The 20,373-nt window shown below is 43.8% G+C and overlaps 1 protein-coding gene across 3 annotated transcripts in view; it reads left to right on the top strand.

Moving 5' to 3' along the window:
- GPATCH8 (G-patch domain containing 8) overlaps window positions 1–20,373 on the top strand; it is a 132,609-nt gene that overhangs the window by 19,464 nt on the left and 92,772 nt on the right. The window contains exon 1 of one of the 3 annotated variants that reach the window (XM_079904171.1): window positions 14,860–14,941. The exons of 1 other annotated variant lie outside the window; for it this stretch is intronic. In XM_079904171.1, coding sequence (XP_079760297.1) covers window positions 14,897–14,941 — 45 coding nt within the window. In that variant the 5' untranslated portion in view covers window positions 14,860–14,896. Of the gene's footprint in view, window positions 1–14,859; window positions 14,942–20,373 lie in introns of those variants that run through there. One more of the 3 variants, XM_079904174.1, reaches the window with a different exon arrangement.

The following is a 20,373-nucleotide window of genomic DNA, read 5'->3' as shown; positions in this document are numbered from 1 at the left end:
CAAGGCTTACAGCTGTGCTGCCACGGAATTTGGAAACAGTAACCGGTCTGGGATGATTCACTGCTGAAATGAAGCTTCTGGGGTTCAGAGAATAGCGGTCTGCAGCGCTGGAGCCTTGAGAAAACGCTTCAAGGAGCAAAGTGAAGTTTGGAAAACCAGCTGGCGGTGGGTGACAGGGAGTTTGCCGAGTTCGCGGTGAAAGGACTAGTTAGGACAAAGGGTCTGACTGGGGTCAGGCCCACCCCCTTGCAGGTACCCTCCCTTCCTAGCTGCAGGCTTCCTGGGAGACGGAAGCTTATGCCGGCTGCATTTTGAGGCCGTAGCGCCCTCTGCTGGACCTGGGAACCTGGGGCAGCAGCGTGCGTACGAGGTGCTGGAGATTAGGGGAGGGGGTGACAAAATTCTGTGCGGGGAAAGTTCTGTGCCAAATACAGTCCTTCCTGATCCCCCAGACACTCCTGAGGAGATGGCACAATCGGAATCCTTTGACAAGAATATAGGAAGCTTAAGTAAAACGAGCAACCCCTAAAGTGTAATTGTCTGTTGGATCATCTTTATTTGCGCAACTGGTGCAGATTCACGGGAACTACACTAATTTCACCTCATAATCCTTTGGAGTTGGAGGGCTATGTGTTAGAGGCAAATAATAGTAACAATAGCCACTAAAGCTTATATAGCCCTAATTTGTGCCAGGTGCTATTCTTTCATTATTTTACAGACAAGGCACAGAAAGTTTTGTCACCTGCCTGATGTGACACAGCTGACAGATTTCAGGGCCAGGCTGACCTGGGCAGTCTGGCTGCAGAGTGTGTGCCCTAAACCATCTCGCTACCTACTGCTTCTCTGACATGATCAGAACCACTTTCCCCCTTATGTGAGATATGATAAGTCCAGGTGCTTCATGAATCTGGACCTTTCTAGTTCTGTCTGAGTCTCTGACCACTGCAAATTGATTTTGAAAAAAATCAGGGCTAACATTGATTGATTTGTTGTGCACTAAATACATGCCAGGCCCCATGCCAAGCACACTGTTGGATTATCTCACTGAAGCCCCATAATGGCCCAATGACTACTATCATCTCCCCCCTTTTATAGATGGGGAAGTGTATTAGTTTTCTTTTTCTTTACTTAAAAAAATATATTTATTTTTGGCTGTGTTGGGTCTTTGTTGCTGCGCGCAGGCTTTCTCTAGTTGTGGCGAGCGGGGGCTACTCTTCGTTGCGGTGCGCAGGCTTCTCATTGCAATGGCTTCTCTTGTTGCAGAGCACAGGCCCTAGGCACGTGGGCTTCAGTAGTTGTGGCACACAGGCTCAGTAGTTGTGCCTTGCAGGCTCTACAGCGCAGGCTCAGTGGTGGTGGCACACGGGCTTAGTTGCTCCGCGGCATGTGGGATCTTCCCAGACCAGGGCACGAACCCGTGTCCCCTACATCGGCAGGCGGACTCTCAACCACTGCGCCACCAGGGAAGCCCGGCAGGTGGATTCTTAACCACTGCACCACCAGGGAGTTCCCCGTGTATTAGTTTTCCATTGCTACCTAACAAATTGCCACAAACCTCGTGGCTTAAAACAATACGTATTAGAAGTTCAGGCATGGCCTAGCAGGCGGACCCTCTGCTCAAGGTCTCACAAGGCTGCAATCAATGTATCCGCTGGACAGTGTTCTCATCTGGAGGTTTGACTGGAGGAGACTCTGTTTCCAAATTCCATCAGGTTGTTGGCAAAATTCATTTCCTCTAGGGTATATTGACCATCCCAGCTTCCTGCTGGCTGCTGGTTGAAGACAGTTCCTTTCCGCAAGGGCTTTCCCAGTGTATCAGTCAGTGTCCTCCAGAGAAAGAGCTCCAATAGGGTGTGTGTGTGTGTGTGTGTGTGTGTGTGTGTATCAAAATATTTATTCCAAGGAATTGGCTTACATGCTCGTGGGGGCTGGCAAGCATGAAATCCACAGGGCAGATCAGCAGACTGGAAACAGTCAGGCAGGAGGTTATGCTGCAGGCTTAAGGCAGAATTTCTTTATTCCTCAGGGAAACTTCAGTTTTGTTCTTTTTTTTGGCCACGCTGCGCAGCTTGCAGGTTTCCTGACCGGGGATGGAACCTGCGCCCCCTGCAGTGGAAGCTCTGAGTCTTAACCACCGGACTGCCAGTTTTGTTCTTAAGGCCTTTTGACTGATTGGATGAGGCCCACCCACATTACCAGGAATCATCTCCTATACTTAGAGTCTACTGATTGTAGATACTAACCACATCTACAAATTCCCTCCACAGCAGCACCTAGATAAGTGTGTGATTGAATAACTGGGTACTAGAACCTGGCCACGCTGACACATAACACTTGCCATCGTGCCTCACGGGGCCACTTGCTTCCCCACGCCGGCAAGGAGCATCTCTAGAGTGAGCTGTGGCTAGCAAGAAGGGGCTATATGATCCATACAGAATCATGGGACATCCCATCTCCTTTGCCAGATGCTACAAAGTCAGAAGCAACTCGAGGGCTCCTCCCACAAGCAAGGGAGGGGGATCACACAAGAACATAAACACCAGGAGGTGGGGACATCTTAGAGTCTGTCCACCACAGAAGCTAAGGCTCAGAGAGGTAAGGGAGAGGCCCGAGAGCACACAGTGGTAAAGCTGGGGGTCTGCTAACAGCTCTGCTGGAAGCCCCCTGCTGGTTCCACGTCCATGGGCTAGCCTAGCTGTGTGCCAAGCGTCCCATCTTTCCCTCGTCCTCCTTCCCTGGAGAACTTGGCCTCTTGTAGGTTCAACCATCACACACAGGCTGAGGATGCCACACCCCGGCTTCCTGGCTCCAGATTGTCTGGTTCTCGTGGGCCTGTATTTCCACGTGGGTGTCAGCATGTCGCTAATGCAGCGTGGTGAAGAGACCCTGGTTTAGTCTCAGCCTTGGATCAGCCACCAGCTCTCTGAGGAGCCTGGCAAGTCCCTGGACTTCTGCCTCTCAGTTTCCTGGACTCCTCTTCTCACCACCTGCCCCCATCCTGTCCTCTCCCTTTACTCTCGCACATCCGCCCACCACGCTGCATCCCAAGCCATTCTGCACTCCGGCTGGAATGATCATATCATCCACTCCTGAAAACTTCTCAGTGACTTTCTACTGCTCTTGGCATCAATGGTGAGCTCCTTGGTCTGACCTACCAGTCTCTGTGTGGCTGAGCTCTGGTTCACAACTCCAGCTTCCTCTCCTGGACCTACAGTTCCACAAAAGATGAGCCCAGGCACCGCTGCGGCCCCAGCACCTAGCACCATGCCTGGAACCTAGGATGAGTCACCACATACCTGATAAGTGACAGAAATGGTCATGTGGAAAGAGTGGGCTGAATCAGGCAACCCTTCAGGTCCTGCTTGGGATTCCCCTAATCTCTGTCTGCTCCATCCAGTAACACTAGGCTCAGGCAGCCAGGTGCTATTGTGAATAGATGGATCCCCAGTGGGCCACACCAGGCCTGATGGCCATTTCCATGCCTTTGTTTCTATTCTTTTAGTGATTATCATATAAAGTACATCCTATAATTATATACAGGGCATACTGTTTTGGCCCGTACCCTAAAAACTACAGTGTGCATCGAAGTCTAAAGTTAATTTATTCCTTTACTTACTTTCCTCCTGGACCAAAGGACACTTTAACTTCATTTATCATTTATGTTGTACATTTTAATTCCCTTCTTTAACTTTACAGGACATTATTATTATTGTTTATGAAGTCAATGCTTATTTAGATTTATGTACATATCTTTACTCTTCACTTGTTTTTTTTTTTACTCTTCACGTCTTTAAAATATTTTTTAATTGAGATATACTTCATCATTTTAAGTGTACAACTCAGTGGCTTTTAATATATTCACAAGGTTGTACAACCATCACCACTATATAATTTTATAATATTTTCATCACCCCAAAAAGAAATCCTGTACTCAATAGCAGTCACCCCCATTCCTTTTTCCCTCCACCCCCGGCAACCACTGATCTACCTTCTGTCTCTACGGATTTACCTATTCTAGACATTTCATATAAACAGAATCACACAGTATATGACTTTTTAAAATTTTTTTTGCGGTACGCGGGCCTCTCACTACTGTGGCCTCTCCCGTTGCGGAGCACAGGCTCCGGACGCACAGGCCCAGCGGCCACGGCCCACGGGCCCAGCCGCTCCGCGGCATGTGGGATCCTCCCGGACCCGGGCACGAACCCGCGTCCCCTGCATCGGCAGGCGGACTCTCAACCACTGCGCCACCAGGGAAGCCCCAGTATGTGACCTTTTGTGTCTGGCTTCTTTCATTTAACATAATGTTTTAAAGATTCATCCATATCATAATATGTGTCTGCACTTCATTCCTTTTAATGAGTGAGTAATAGTCCATTGATAGATGTACCACTTCTGTTTATCCATTCATCTGTTTGGGTTGTTTCCACTTTCAGGCTATTATGAATAATGCTGCAGTGAACATTTGTGTACAAGTCTTCATTTCTTCTTGCATCTTAGACTTTCCATCTGGCATCACTCTCCTTCTGCTTGAATTGCATCCTTTACAATTTTCTTCAGTGAGGTTCTGCTGGTAGCAAGCTTTCTTAATTTTACTAGTTTTGTTTGAAAATTCACTCTTGAACTCTAGGGCAGAAGTTATTTTCTTTTAGCATGTTCAAGATATCATCCCACTGGCTTCTGGATTTCATTATTGTGTGGAGAAGGCTGCTCTCAAGATCCTCATTCCCGCTGCCTGTATATGTTCTCCCTTCCCTGCTGCCTCACATTGGAGTCATTCCCCAAGGCCTGCCTCCACTTCCACCTCTTCCACGAGCCCTTCCTCTTTCTGCCCCCTTTGAGCTTTCCTACCCCAGAACTAGAACTGACTGTCCCCATTCAGTGGCAGCACCTTGGGACTTCTCTTGCATGATTTACTTATCAAATAATTTTACGGATTGATTTATTACCTCCCCCACTAGGTGATCAGCTTAGGGAAGGCAGGAATAGCCACAACCAGTGGCTCCAAATCCTGACCATCAGGAGGTGTGGTGGGGATGGGGGAGAGTCGGGTTCAGTAGGTTTGAAGCAGTTTCTGGGTCTGACCAGGCATCTGGGAGTGCAGGTTAAGAACTTACCCCGCCCCCCCCGCTGCATTAAATCCCTACTGGCCCCAGCGAACCTCCTCCCCAGAGCTGGAGGCTTCTGGGAGAGGTTGCTTCGGGTCTGGACCCCCCCTGGTCTAATCTGAGATCTCCCGGAGTTGGGCGAGGAGGCTCGAAGGCAACTGCACTGCGTCTAGTCGACGGTAGGTGGCAGCACACACATTCTCATTGCAGCCCTGGCAGCTGCTCGCGGACTTCCGGGTGGGGCTGGGACCAAACAGGGCATGACGGAATGCGGCTGCCCCAAGTCGGACCTCCTTTTAGTCCACAGTGCCCAAAACAGAATACGGTCAACAACTTCTCCTCCAACCCTCTCCCTGTCTCCTCTCCCCTTAGGCCCCGTGCTACGGTGATCCCCACCAAATTCCAGTTTCTTGTCCAGTGCTGTTTCTTGACTACTTAAACTTTGCCCTTGCTGACCACCTTCTGAAATGCTCTTTCAATCCACTCTCCTAACTATTCTCAGTTCAAAAAATTTTTGTTTGTTTTGTGAATTGGTTACAATGATCTTAAACTTTACAGGTGATAATGAGTGCCAAGAAAAGTATGAGTAAAATAGAGAGGGGTCTTGCCTTACCGGGTATGAGAACAGACTATGGGGACTTCCCTGGTGGCAACAGTGGATAAGACTGCGCTCCCAATGCAGGGGGCCGGGGTTCCATCCTTGATGAGGGAACTGGATCCTACATGCATGCCGCAACTAAGAGTTCACATGCCACAACTAAGGAGCCCGCCTGCCACAACTAAAACCCGGCACAACCAAATAAATAAATAAATATTAAAAAAAAAAAAAGAAGAACAGACTTTGAAGCCTCCAGAATTAAGTCCCTATAACATTGCTATGGGAATAGAAAAATTGATCAGAACAGAATAGAGAATCCAGAAATAAGTCCCACTACATATGAATTTCTAAGATATAACATAGGGGGTTGTTTAGTTAATTGGGAAAAATAAAAATGATTTTGCAATAGCAGGCTTTCCAAATGAAAGAAAATAAAACTAGAGCTTTATCTAACACCATACACAAAAAAGAACTGTCGATGGATTAAAATTTTAAATGTAAAAAATTAATTTATCTTACAACTAGTGGATAGGTAAATTCTGGAGATCTAATGCACAACATAGTGATTATAGTCAATAATACTGTATCATAAACTACAAAATTGCTGAGAGACTAAATCTTAACACAGAGAATAAATGATAAACATGATAGAGGTGTTAGCTAACACTACTGTAGTAATCATGTTGCAATATATAAAGGTCACTCAGCCTGAAGAATCTGCAGAAGGGAGGTGGAAGGTATGGCCCCTGGCCCTGTAGAATCTCTTAGAGAGATTCTTTAAGAGCCAACACTCTTAGAGCAATTGGCCTCACATTTTCGTGGTCATCAGAATCATGTTTTGGGGGATGGGGATGGTATTAAGATTCGGCAGAACTGGGCAGGGGGAGCACCATAATCTATATTTTATTAATTTAAAAAAGTATCTATTTATTTGGTTGCGCTGGGTCTTAGTTGTGGCAGGCAGGCTCCTTAGTTGTGGCATGTGAACTCTTAGTTGCAGCATGCATGTGGGATCTAGTTCCCCGACCAGGGATCGTACCCGGGCCCCCTGAGTTGGGAGCGCAGAGTCTTAACCATTGCGCCATCAGGTAAGTCCCATAATCTGCATTTTAAACAGCACTCCCATGTTATTCTGACCACATTTTGACAATCTCCTCCAAACTCAAGATCCACATAGACAACTTCTTTTCATCTCCATTTAAACTCTCAGAGATGTCTCAGGCTTAGTACATCCAAAATGCAACTCTTGATACCCTCTAAATTTGTCCGCCACCCACCCAACCCTCCTAATCTCAGCAAATAACTCCCCATTCCACTTGGTTACTCACACGGGGAACCTGGAAGCCATTGTTGATTCCATCCTTTTCTTATCCCCAACATCTAATCCATTATCTTGCCAATCCTTCTTCAAAATGTACCTTAAATTGCCTTCTCTCCATCTCTACTGCCACCATCTTAGTCCAGGCCATCACTGTCTATCACCTCTCATGGAATTTACTGCAGTAGCAGCATATCTGTTCTCCCCACTTCCATTCTTGCCCCCTTAAAATCCATACTCCATACAGTCAATGATGGATCTCTTGAAAATGTAAGTAGGGTCACATTGCTCCTCTTCTCCAAATCTGTCAAAGACCCCCCTCCTGTGTGGAATAAGCTCCAGCTCCTTGCCATGACTTCAAGGTCCTCCTAGGTAAGACGGTCCCTGCCTCCCTTTCCGTTGGGGAACCGTTGACCGAAACCACCAGCCTTGGCCAGGCATGATGATAACCACTTGCATGAGTTGCCTCACAACAGGAGGTTTCGACAAGGAACATGGTGCTTCCACCGAAAACTAACCAGGAGAATTTGGGAGGGGCCAAAAGGAGGGAGGAGCCGCCAGTCCATAATACTGTCCTGCCAACCTCCCAGACTCCTTCACGCTGGAATCCATCTTAGCTGGGAGATGCGCATGCCACCAGGAAGGACCCTGAGTCAGGCCAAATATGGGCCAAGCAAGATGATTGGCCAGAGACAACCTGGAAACTAACCCCATTCCCATAAAACCTGAGGCTGTGAGCCACATGGCAGAGCAGTTCTCCCGGGTTCCCTCACCCTATTGCTCTCTGCCCAGGCATGCCTTCCCTGTAAAGTCTTTTGCTTTGTCAGCATGTGTGTCTCCTCAGATAATTCATTTCTTTGTCTCTATATATACACAAAGAAATGATAATGAAATGATAAATGAAATGATCATTCATTTCCATATATATATATATTTTTTATTGGGGTATAGTTGTTTTACAACGTTGTGTTAGTGGAGTTCCCTATGCTGTACAGCAAGTTCTCATTAGTTATCTATTTTATACATGTTAGTGTATATATGTGACAATTCATTTCTGAGCATTGGACAAGAGCCCACTCTCGCGCCCTGGGTCTCCCTTCCTGCAACATTTTCACTTCTTGCAGTACCTCTAACCAGGACTGGCTATATAACATGCAGGGCCCAGTGAAAAATGAAAACGTGGGGCCCTTGTTAAAAAATTATTAAGAATTTCAAGATGTGACAGCAGAGCATTAAACCAAGCATAGAGCCCTTCTGATTACAGATCCTTGTGTGACTGGCCCTGCCTCTGTCTGGAACTGTCTGCCCCAGTTTATAACAGCCATCTCTCAGCTCGAATGTCACTTCACCAGAGATGTCACCTGATTATCACTGAATTTAAAGTAGCCTCACCCAATTCCTCTCTATCACATCACTGGGTATTATTTTCTTCCCAGCACCTGGCCATATCTGAAACGATCTCATTTTTTACTTGTGTGTTTTCTGTCTCTCCCCACCTTCTCCCCACGGCCAGAATATAAACTCCATGAAGGACCTTTCCTGCTGTGCTCAGCTTGGTATCTCCAGCAGCTAGAGCAGGGTTGCCTCAGACTAGGTACAGGATAAATATTTGATGAATAAAGGAACGAGTATGCCTAAACACTGAAGGAAGCTGGTCTAGCATTGGCCACCTACCACAGGGGAATCCAATGGCCAGCAGCGTTTTCTTTTTTTTCTTTGGGCATTGTGAATACCATAGACTCCTTTTCTCCCACTGCCTTAGTTCTATCCCAAGTCTCACACTTAAGTTCCTGTCTTTCCTCTGAGTGAGAAAGGATGAACAGACCATGTTTGAATCTGATTAGCTGTGTGACCAAGGATAAACGATTTGACCTTTCGGAGCTCTGCCTCTTCATCTACCCCATGAGGAAAATCATGTTATCAGCTATTGAGATGATTTTGAAATTAAATGGGTGAAAATTAATAAAGGGAAACCTCACTAAAATGGAGTCGGGAGGACAGAAGGGGGAGCTCTCACTCACATATCACTCCATATTGTCGACTGAAAAAAAATGCACAACCTGAAGTTGAGAATTATGTTTTATCTGGTGGACTTTCTGAGGACTTCAAGCCTGAGAGGCAGCCTCTCAGATAGCTCTGAGGGACTGCTTTGAAGAGGTAAGGGAGGAGCCAGGATATATAGGAGTTTTGCAACAAAGACCAGGTAGTCAGAACAGCAGAAGATTACTGTTAATTAAAGAAAACCCAGACATCTCAAGTTAATTAATTTAGCGCTTTTCTATGTATGGAAGATGCAAGAGTCTGGGCTCACTGAAATTGTTCCTTTGATGTGCACCTTAGCTATCTAGGGCCAGTATCCTGTTTTTTCCCATCCTGAGTTCCCTCAGGGCTCATCATAGTGGGTGGCTGTAGTGGCTTGATGGCTGCAACATCCTTTGTTTACTGATATGGCAGGGAATATTTTTCATTCATGATATGAAAACAGATCTCAACAGGGAGAAATGTACCATTCTTCTCTGGCAGGAAGTGACACTACTTTGATACCACCAGCAGGAAGAAGGAAGATTTTCTCCTCGCCTGGCAACAGCGCAGCCAATGAGAGATTGTCACAACTCAACCAGTGAAAAGCCATTATATTTTGAACTCCTATTTTCCTCCAGTGGACTTTTTGTTTATAACAGTCCCTCGCAACTTCCTCTTCTCCTCTATAAAAGGATTTACTCTCCTTTGCTTTATGGGACTTGCACGGGGTTTGCCGTAGTTGCTTGTACTAAAATTCTTTGCTGCTCCAAATAAACTCATTTTGCTAGTGAAAAAACAGAAAGAAAAACAAAAAACTGACTGTTTTTCGATAACAGGAAGATTTAAATCTCTCAGGCTATCTTCCTTCTCCGTTCCCACATCTTCACAGTATATATATTTTTTTACTTTTGACTTTATTTATTTATTTAACATCTTTATTGGAGTATACAATATACTTTTATGACATTTTTGTTAGATCAATATTCAGTTTTTGTATTAGTGTGATTGTAAATATTTTTCACAGGTAAACCATGTTGTATAGTAGGATTATTATGATTATATTTTTCCCTACAATTTTCCCCTAAAGTTAATTCCCTTTTTTTTCCATTTGCTTAGTTTTCTATATTCCTATCCTGATGTACCCCATCAAACACTTTAAAGAAGTGTAAATCTCTCTTTCAAACCAACTGTATACTCCATCAGATTTCTTTTTGCCAACAACATTCCTGGGGGCCTCTGTCCTCCTGTGTCCTACTGTTCTCATCTGTATTGGGTGTTTTTAGGTCTGCTGCACAGTTGTCATCCTGGAATGTCTCTACACAGTCACGCTGGGAACTCTCTTTGCTTCTTTCTCAGGTTAGAGCTCTGCTTTCTGGATTTCAAGTCTCCCTCTTTCTTGTTTTACTTCTTTTTTTTTTTTTTTTTTTTTTTGCTGTAGAACATCTTTAGTGGCTTCCAGAGAAAGAGTACATGGGAAATAATTTTTTTTGGTAGCTTGCACATCAAAAACGTCATTTTTCTCCCTCATAGTTGATTAATGATTTGACTGGATATAGATTTCTGGGTTGGAAACCATCCTCTCTTAGAATCTTCAGGGCATTGTTCCTCAGTCTCCTCCCCTCTGGTGTTTTGCAGAAGACCAAGATCATTCCAATTCTTGGTCCTTCATTTACAACCTATTTTTCTTCTTTGGAAACCTTAAGGAGCTTCTCTTTGTCTCATGTGTCCTGAAATTTCACAGTGCTGTACATGGCAGCAAGTTATTTTTCATCCATTGTGCTAAGTACTCTCAATTTGGAAACTCAGGCCATTAATAGCAGAAAGTGTTTACATGTTATTTCTTTAATATGCTCTTCCGTCCATGTTTTTCCCTGTTCTTCCTAGAAATCCTCCTATTCAGATGTTGGATTGATCCTCACACTTTCACATCTGTTCTTTCCTGTTTTCCATCTTATCCATTCAACAAATCTTTATTTAATGCCTACTATGTACCATTCATTATTCTAGATGCTGGGGATATAGAAGGGAACAAAACTGAGAAAAATTCCTGCTCACGTGGAGTTTACATTACATATTAGAAAGTGATAAGCACAATAGAGAAAAGTAAAATTAGGGAAGGAGGCTAGGAAGTTCAGAATACAGGGCTCTGTAAATAGGGTGATCAGGGATCTTACTGAGAAACTAACATTTGAATAAAGATGAGGGGGCAAGCCATGTCAGTGGATATCTGGGAAAAAATAATAGGCAGAAAGAATAGTATATACATTAGCCCCTAAATGGGGCAGGCGGAGGCAGGAGCAAGCCCATGGGATCAAGGCTTAGCCAAGAGGCCAGTTTTTTCAGAGAGAAGGGAAGCAGAGGGCAGAGAGGAAAATGAGGTCTGAGAGGTGAAGTGGTGGTCGGTGGATTTTACTGTGAATGACAGGGAAAGCCACTGGAGGGTTGGACCAGGGGACTGATGTAACTGATTGACTTTTTTAGCAGGATCACCGTAGCTTGAACAGTGTACGGCAGGGGTCCCCAACCCCGGGGCTGCAGACCGGTATCGGTCCGGGGCCTGTTAGGAACAGGGCCGCACAGCAAGATGTGAGTGGCGGGTGAGCCAGCAAAACTTCATCTGCTGCTCCCATCGCTTCCCATCGCTCGCATTACCGCCTGGACCATATCCGCCACCCCCTACCCCCACCCCCCGCCCCCCACCCCCACATCCCGGCCACGGAAAAATTGTCTTCCATGAAACTAGTCCCTGGTGCCAAAAAGGTTGGGGCCTGCTGGTGTAGGGGGTCAGGGTGGAAGCAGAACGTTTAGTAGCTATTGCAATAATTAAGGAGAAAGTGAAGGTGGCTTGGACCTGGGTGTCTTTTTATTCTGTTTTCTGGGAAATTCCCACAAGTTTATTTTCTAACTCTTCTATTGGATTTTTAATTTCTGCTTAAGAAATTTTAACTTCCAACTTATTTCTTAATTTCTGAACATTCTTTTTTCTTTTTTGGCATCTTATGCTCCCTGATGTGGACCCTTGTTCCCTAATGTGATCTTATGTCTCCGTAGATAATAATTCTTTTCAGGTCTCTTTTGCTACCTCCATTATCTCTGACTCCTCTGAATCCCCTTTTTCTGTTGTTTTGTCTTGTTTTGATTTTGGATGGGGTTGTCTCTGTCTCTCCTGTTACAGGTTTCCTTCAATGTCTGGTAATCCTTGGCTATCCATTCATACATAAGAGTTGAGTGGAAGTTCTGTGTAATGGGGCTACCTGAATGATGGACTTCTCTGTGGGCTATTTGGGCAGGAAGAAGACCTTTATGTTGAGGAGAACACACCCCTCACTCCCATTTTTGGTAAGTGTCGGGGTTTTTTCCCACTAAGCCAGTCAATTTCCCAGAGCAGGATCTGTGAATGAAAAATATCACCTGCCATGTCAGTAAACAAAGGATGTTGCAGCCATCAAGCCGTAACATTACAGCCTCCCTCACGGTGAGCCCTGAGGGAACTCTGGTTGGAAACAGAATGCCCACTCTGCAGCCACCCCAATAGTGCACCCTGAGGAATCTCAGGATGAGAAAACACAGGATACTGGCCCCAGATAGCTGAGGTGCATCAAAGGAGTGATTTCAGCGAGCCCAGACTCTTGCATCTTCCCATACACAGATAAGTGCTAAATTCCTTAAACTGAGATATCTGTTTTTCTTCAATTAATAGTAGTATTTGATGTTCCGACTACCTGGTCTTTGTGGCAAAAATTCCTATAGATCCTGGCTCCCCCCTTGCCTCTTCAGAGCAGTCCCTCAGAGTGATCTGAGAGTCCTATCTCCCGGGCTTGAAGTCCTCAGAATGTCTGCTGAACAAAATGTAACTCTCAACTTTTAGGTTGTGCATTTCTTTTCAGTCAATAGATCCTATAGTCTATCACTGGGAGAAGCCTGACTCTCTGACCAGAATGTTGCCTTTTACGAAATCTTCCCATTTTCAGCATGATATCTCCCTCTTCAGTCGTCACAGATATGAAGTCTCTCTGGTTCAGCCTTTTCAGAGGAGAACCCTCCAGTTCATTACCTGGGTGGGAAAGGGATTTAGAGTCTAACTGCTCCCTTAACTGCCTTGTAACCAGTCCTCTTGTTTTTAGCGCCATTTACACCTTCATCTTCAGTGGTACCTGGTGATTCCAATTCTTGAGCCTTTCTATTATACCTTAGCATCAATCAACTTGTTTCCTGGCTTCCCTACTCCAGGACTTTGCTTTCTCCATTCTACTAAAGCCATTTCCATTTATCTATGCTCTCCAGCTTCCGAATGATGTTGACATCTCTTGTATGCTATCGTCCTTTCTTCAGGTCTTTTTGTCCATGTGAATTTATGCCCTTCTCATCCTTTTACTGTCATTTCAGTGGGGTTGGGAGAGGGAGAAGAGGTAAATGTGTCATGTGTATTCATGGGATTCAACCTGCCACCTTTACCCTCAAGTCTCTTCACAGTGTTTCAATTCTGTGTGTTCTGCCTCTACTTAAATAGGGAGCTCTATTCACTGCTTAGAACTGTATTCCGCTTGGACTGGGGGTTAGATGCAGCAGAAGGTAACAAAGGAATAGAATATACACACACTTTCTCCAAAAAATTACATTCCATTTGACTCTCTCAGGGCAGGGTAAGAGCCCTTTTTCCATCATGCGATTTCTGTCAACTACTCTTTTCAAAAGCAGGGAAGTCCTGCTACCTCTCCTATGTGTTTTATGTATTTTGGCTAAGGGAGCTGTAGGGCTAGGTGAGGTGCTCAGGAAGGTCAAAGGGTGGAAAAATCTGATTCATAACCCACAGACAGTGAGGGGAGGGAGGGAGACGCAAGAGGGAAGAAATATGGAAACATATGTATATGTATAACTGATTCACTTTGTTGTAAAGCAGAAACTAACACACCATTGTAAAGCAATTATACTCCAATAAAGATGTTAAAAAAAAAAGACAGTGAGGGTCAGGGGCAGTATAAATTACCAATTTCCTTATTTTTAAAAAGGAAACTGAAGCCCAGAGAGCTGTAGTCCATTTGGATCAACTTTGGTCTCTTGGGAAATACTTCTCTCAAATGATCACTTGAAAATGCCACATTATTAGCAGTCTTTGGCCCTTTGGGTCTAAGGTTCTCTCTGTCCCAAGGCTGCAGGCCCCTTGCTGTTCCTTGGGTCAAAGGTTGCTTCACAGGTCGTTCCTTTCACCACCGCCCCTCAGTTTTGTTTTTTGTAGCACTGGTTAATTTTTAAAATTATGTTATTATATTATCTGATTATCCTCACTGGAATGTAAGCCCTATGAGAGAAGGGATCTTTCCTGTCTCGTGCGCCGTTTAATCCTCAGGGTGAACCTGGGATTCGAAACTAAGTCTGACTCCAAATTCCGCGCTTTCAGCCACTACATTATGCTGCTATTCGGTAAAGAAAGCAGAGGATGGGCTTCTGCGTTTTCAGGCAAGCAAGAGTGCAAAAAGAGATACCCTACGGGGAGAAGGGAGCAGGTTGAAAACATCCGGCCCTAGGAGCGCAGCGCCCTCTCGTGACCTTTCTCTCCGGAAGCGTTTGCAGCCCTCTGGCGCGAGGGCGCACGCGCGGCCGCCAGGGTCTCTCTCTGGGTCGCGCGCGAAGCGGGGACGTGAGGGGAGGTTCCGCCTCCAGGGTAGAAAGGCGCCTGCGCCGGCGGTGCTCCGGTCGGGACGCGCATATCTCGCTTCCTCCCTCCCTGACCTGTACGCGGGTGGGCGTGGGAGGAGGCGGGGAACACTGGAGGGGAGCGAGGGGGCGGGTGTCGCGGGAGGGAAGGAGCGAACCGGAGAGCGTCGTCCTGAGAGGAGTGAAGGCGGCAAAATGGCGGACCGCTTCTCCCGCTTCAACGAGGACCGAGACTTTCAGGTAAACACGGGCGTCGCCGAGGTCCGGGGAAGGCGCTGGCCGAGCCGGAACCTCCTCATCCCTCGCTCCCAGCTCGCTTTCTCTCCGGGGTCTGCTCCGGCTTCCGAAACGGCTCCCTTTTCTCCCTCCTCTGATTCCTCAAGGGGCCTCCCGGTTTGAGGCGAGGCCGCATCTCCTCTCACCCCATATCCTCTTACCTCTTTACCTCAGGCCGCCGGGTTTACGGCCTCGGCCTGTTCGGGCTGCGGGTTTGGGAGCCCCAGCCTGGCTGCTGGGGGTGGGAGGAGGGCTGTGCTGCCCTCGGGTGTGCCCAGCGTGTTGCGGGCGCTGGGCTGTCTCCCAGGGGACACGGCGGCTTGGGTTGGGGTGGGAGGGCGGGCTTGGGGCGAGTGTTGCTGAGACCGGGGCTCCCGAACCCCTGGATTTTGCTCGCACGGCCTTTCTTGGGGTCCTTCCCCCTCTTTCCTCATTGTAACAGATAAATCCCTTTCATTGTCTATGTTTCCATATCCTCACCCGGAGAAAGAGGGCTTTAGTTATCAGACGCCTTCTTGGTTAGTCAGACATTGAGATTTCTCCGGGCGTAAATGTTGCTGTTGTCATTAGACCATTAAATGGGCTTGGAAAACAGTAAGTTACAGGATGATGGTCGATGTAAGCTTAGCCCTAAATCCTACCTCGAGAGATTTGTAAGAAGCGTCCTGATGATGGACTACAAGCAGGTGATGACTAGTACCAAAAGCTTGATTTTTCTTTCTTCAGTTGCAGACGTTGTATGGAAAAATGTCCTTGCCGTGGCAAGCATTATTGAGGAAAAAATTAAGGCCAAATTAGAACAACACGTCTTTCGGCTGTTTCGAATACCTTCCAGTTAAGCATTGTTACCGCAGCAGTTTCGGGTACTAAAAGGGATTTAGCAGACATGGGCTTAAAATACATCCTCTATCTCAAAGAAACCACTGCATTACTACCGCATATCCTGGCAACAGCAGTTTGGGTCAGGGGATGCCGAGCTCAAATTATTATCCCGCTGCAGATCTTTCTCAGAGTAACACGGGAATACACGGGATAGGTTTCGGAAGGCAGTTTGAAGGCTTTAAATTCCCCGAGATGTTTGGGTTGGTAAATAAACAGGTAAAACAGTTAAGCCAACACTGTTAACAATCTAGTGCCTAGAACGCTTATGAGAAGTTTTGCAGCAGTGAAGGATCTGGGGCTGTTGAAAAGCCTTGTGATCACGCGCCTGCTGATAGCTGCAGCACAACACAGAATCTCAAGGTGTTTAAGGCTATAATGCAGGTCCTGGGAAGTTGGAAGCCATCAGTTCGTATTAGCCATTTGAACCCTGGGAAAGGTGATTTTTTTGTTTGTTTGTTTTAGGGAGCACCATAAAACATGAGTAGGCTGCAAGATGTGTGGGATTTATTGGTAGTTTTTTAAGGAGACATGTTGGTAACAAATCCTCAAGTGCTTTTCAGAGGAGAGAATTTGAGGATCACTTAATAAAATTGAAAATAAATAATATGGACAACTAAGTTTTGAGGGGAAATGTTTGTCAACCACAGGATTTCAGCAGTCAAACAAACAGGATTTGCAGGGCCTTGAAAGATTTTGAAAACTGGGGAGCAGAGTATGAATGCCGTCACCTGAAAAAACTGAGAAAGCCTCTACTTTTTCAAGTAAGATGACTTTCTCTTTTGATGCTGTAGTTGCGTTTATATAAGATCTGCTTTTGGTTGCTTGGTAGTCCTTTGAAGATACTCCATATATTTTATGCACTGCTTTTATATTGGAATACCCAATTCCTGCTGTATTGGGTCAGCCAGGTAAATATTGGTATTTAAAATTCGGATGTCCCAGCATTATGGATAAATAGGGCATTGGTAATGAAAAACTTTTAGACAATTACAGGATAATAAAACTTCTGTAGATTATTGTGCTAACATTAAAAAAAAACATTCATTTAAAAATACTTAAAAGTACTGTTTTCTAGATGTTTTAATAAAAGGGAAAATATAGATTGATTTTCATTAATGATGTCATTTGATTTAGTTATTGGAGAGAAGACATAATAGGATGCGCCTGCATATAGTATATCTGAAACGTTGTTCAAGGTCAGGTTATTCAAAATTAACTGTGGCCTTCTTTTAAGGCTTTAAGTGATAAATGAGGTGAAGCTAGTAAGTACACTTGAAAACAGATCCAAAGTAGGTTTCCAGACACAGTGCACAGATCCTGTTGCTTTAAACAGATCTTTTTCTAGTACTGGAAATTTTTCTGTGCACCTCCTCTGGTAAGTTCTAGATGATTATCATTTTCTTTGCCTTTAATTTGGCAAGATAATTTAGAATTTCACTCTTTGCCAGTTTACCATCAAGTGCAAATTTTGGGGAGTTTGAATACTGTCTCTTGAATTTAGTATGGAGTCAGAAGTGGCTTCACTATTAGATTTTGTGAACACTTAAAGTTTCAAAGGTGTCTTGTATAATATAGTGAGGAGCTTAACTGGTATGCCACTTGAAGCACTTATGAATATAAAGAGTAATTATTATCAGGGACATATGTTTGAAAACATTTGATAACTTCATTTTAATAAACAGGTACTATTCTATGAGCTTTATGTGTGTTATCTCATAATCTTCACAATAACTCTAGGAGGTAGGCACTATTACTCTCATTTTCAAATGAGGCAGCTCAGGCACAGATAATTAAATAACTTGGACAAGTATACGCAGCTGGTAAATGGCAGAACCTGGATTCAGACTTTGTCTTTTTGACTTTTGAACCTGTGCCCATGACCATTATCTCTACTGGCAATTATGTATTTTATATAACTGTAATCGAGTCATCAAATGTGTAGGATAAACTTATAGGTCACAAAGAATAAATGAGCTTTTAGAGAGGTGATACAATTACAGTTTTTACTCTGTTCCGTTTTGTGCAGATCTGTTTCTCGTTGGTCTCCCAAGGCTTCTAGGGAGGCTCCTGACAGTAGTAAGTTACACCTTGTTGTACAGGATATATTGTTAACTTGTTTTAGTTCAGACATTCTTTTGTGTACCCCTTTTAGGTGGTATTTTATCTTTGGAAGTCTTTGTGATTTAGGCTGATGTATTTATTTTTTTAATGTTTTAAGAGTTTTAACTACTCCTTTAAGAATCTGACCTCAATTTCTGAATGAGACATGACTTCTGCCTACGTTTACCAGATTAAGGCATACTTGTTCACAGATTGAAATGTTACACAAACTAATGGAAAATAACATAGTATAATTTACAATATAGATGTGTTCAGCACTTTGAACTACAAGTTCACTAAAGAAAGTATTATTTGTACAGTGATGTACAGCTATGAGGTGTACACACTGCTTAGCATTTAGTGGTTGCGCAGCTATTAGCGATGATGCAGCTGAATGTTAGTGAGGAAATGTTCTTCAGCTTGTGTACCTGCAGAGGACTGGTGATTTAGAGTAGCCTCTCATTTCTTCTTGTTCTGAATGTATTCTGCATTAGATTTCTAATGAAAAGGAGCTACAATAATAGATCAGTGAGTGATAATGAGAGAAACAACTATCTTAAAGGTGATAATAAAAATGTAAAAATTACCCAAGAACTTCCTATAACCTATATAGTAATCATAATGGTACACAGCAATAAGCAAGTCATGTATTACTTTTATGTAGTATGTTTGTAGGATTCCTTTTTGTGTTTCATATATGATACCAGGATGTGACCTTCAGATAATTCTTAGTTGAGACCATTAAGTCAGGAGGTTTACAGTTTTAAAATATTTAGGTCATAGAAATATATTAATATATTTTCTGTGTGGGTCTGTGTAATAGAGTTGGCATTCTAATGCAGGCATGCCAGAGATCACACATGGGCAAGTGTTCTAATCTCTGTTTCCTGTGTTTCCTATCATCTGAAAGATGCCACTAGCTATGAAAATCATTGTCAGCTTTGCTTGGGAGACTGAAACTTATGCAAAATCATTACTGTTTCGTTTCCCATATGCATTATGATAGGTGGAAAGGATTGGAACCAAGGCTGTACAAATTTCAAAATACTGATGATGAAGTGGCATGATTATTATTAGCAGATGCAAAATTATTGGTTAGTATATTCTCAAGGGATCAAGAGTGGCCAAAGAAAGGTCAGCATAAAGGAAAGCTCTCTGGTGGTGATTTGAAGGGTAGAGGGTATATATTTAAGGCAAAAGGCACTTAAAAACGTGGGGCATATTAAGGAATAACATCATAGAGACACTTACAATTTGCGTTGAAGGGAGGATGGGGTTGGCGAGAAGTGTGATCATAGGGCTCCATGTGATGGTACCCTTGTTTATTTGTTTTCAAAGTAGGCATGGAAGACCAAGAAGAAACAAGTAAGATCTAGACAAATATATCGTTAGGCTGAGTGCCGTCAAAATTATAGAAAAATAGGTGTCCCTGTTGTATTCCTTCCTTTTAGTCTGTATGTGTCACAGAATTCTCATTAAAGTACTGCGAAGGATTCTTTTATCACATTTTCTCAGGTCTTTAAGTTATATAACCAGAACTAAAGTTTGTGACTTAAAATTTTTTTTAACGTATATAATTAGCTATCCTGATTGTGCTGCTTCATTGCTGAGATAATTTCCATATAAATTCAGTCTATTTGGGTACATGATAAAATGAATAAAGAACAGTCTGTTTTTTCTTGATGTGGTCAAGATTACCATTTTTGGAAAAGTTGTAGCAGAAGTTCATGAAATCTTGAATTATGGATTTGAAACCCATGTAGAGGTTTCATTTTTGTTCTTGTGATTTAATAAGTTTCTAATATTTTATTAATGAAAATGGATTCCAGCTTGAGGTAGACATCCAGTTCTTGAATTCTATTCAAATTCCTTCCTGAAACAACTTGGTACTTTATGCCTGGCATTCTCTTTTCATATTAGCATTGCCATTTAGTATTAAGTGAAAGCTGACTCATGGCAATTACCAAAGGAATTACAAATGACCACCACAAGTCCTGAAAGAAGGCATTGATTTGATATTGCAGTGAATACCAGAAGATGTTGTAATGATTTTCCAGTTATAAGAAATGAATTGTCCATTTAACTTGGAAGTCTAACCAAATGTGCTTAATGCATATTGTATTAATCAGTGCAAAAAATTAAATATGCTCAGGCTGAATATACCGTGTTGTCATTCTTACACAAAATGATATCTTTGGGATTTAACATACACTTAGTATTTTATACTAATTTAGGAATGTATGGGGAAAAAGTATAGCTAAAGTTGGTTTGGCATTGTACATAGGTTAATAGCACATAATGTTTTAGTAAGTGCTATAGAGAGTAAGAAATTAAAGTTAGGACCCAAAACCACGAGTTTCCTGTTTCTTGCCTTAATTCTTCTTCTTACTGACAATCTTAGGGTAAGATAAATC

Source organism: Stenella coeruleoalba (genome assembly GCF_951394435.1).
Source record: "Stenella coeruleoalba genome assembly, chromosome: 19".
NCBI lineage: Eukaryota > Metazoa > Chordata > Mammalia > Artiodactyla > Delphinidae > Stenella > Stenella coeruleoalba.
Note: the sequence above shows the minus strand (reverse complement) of the source record. Positions and strands in the feature narration are given on the sequence as shown.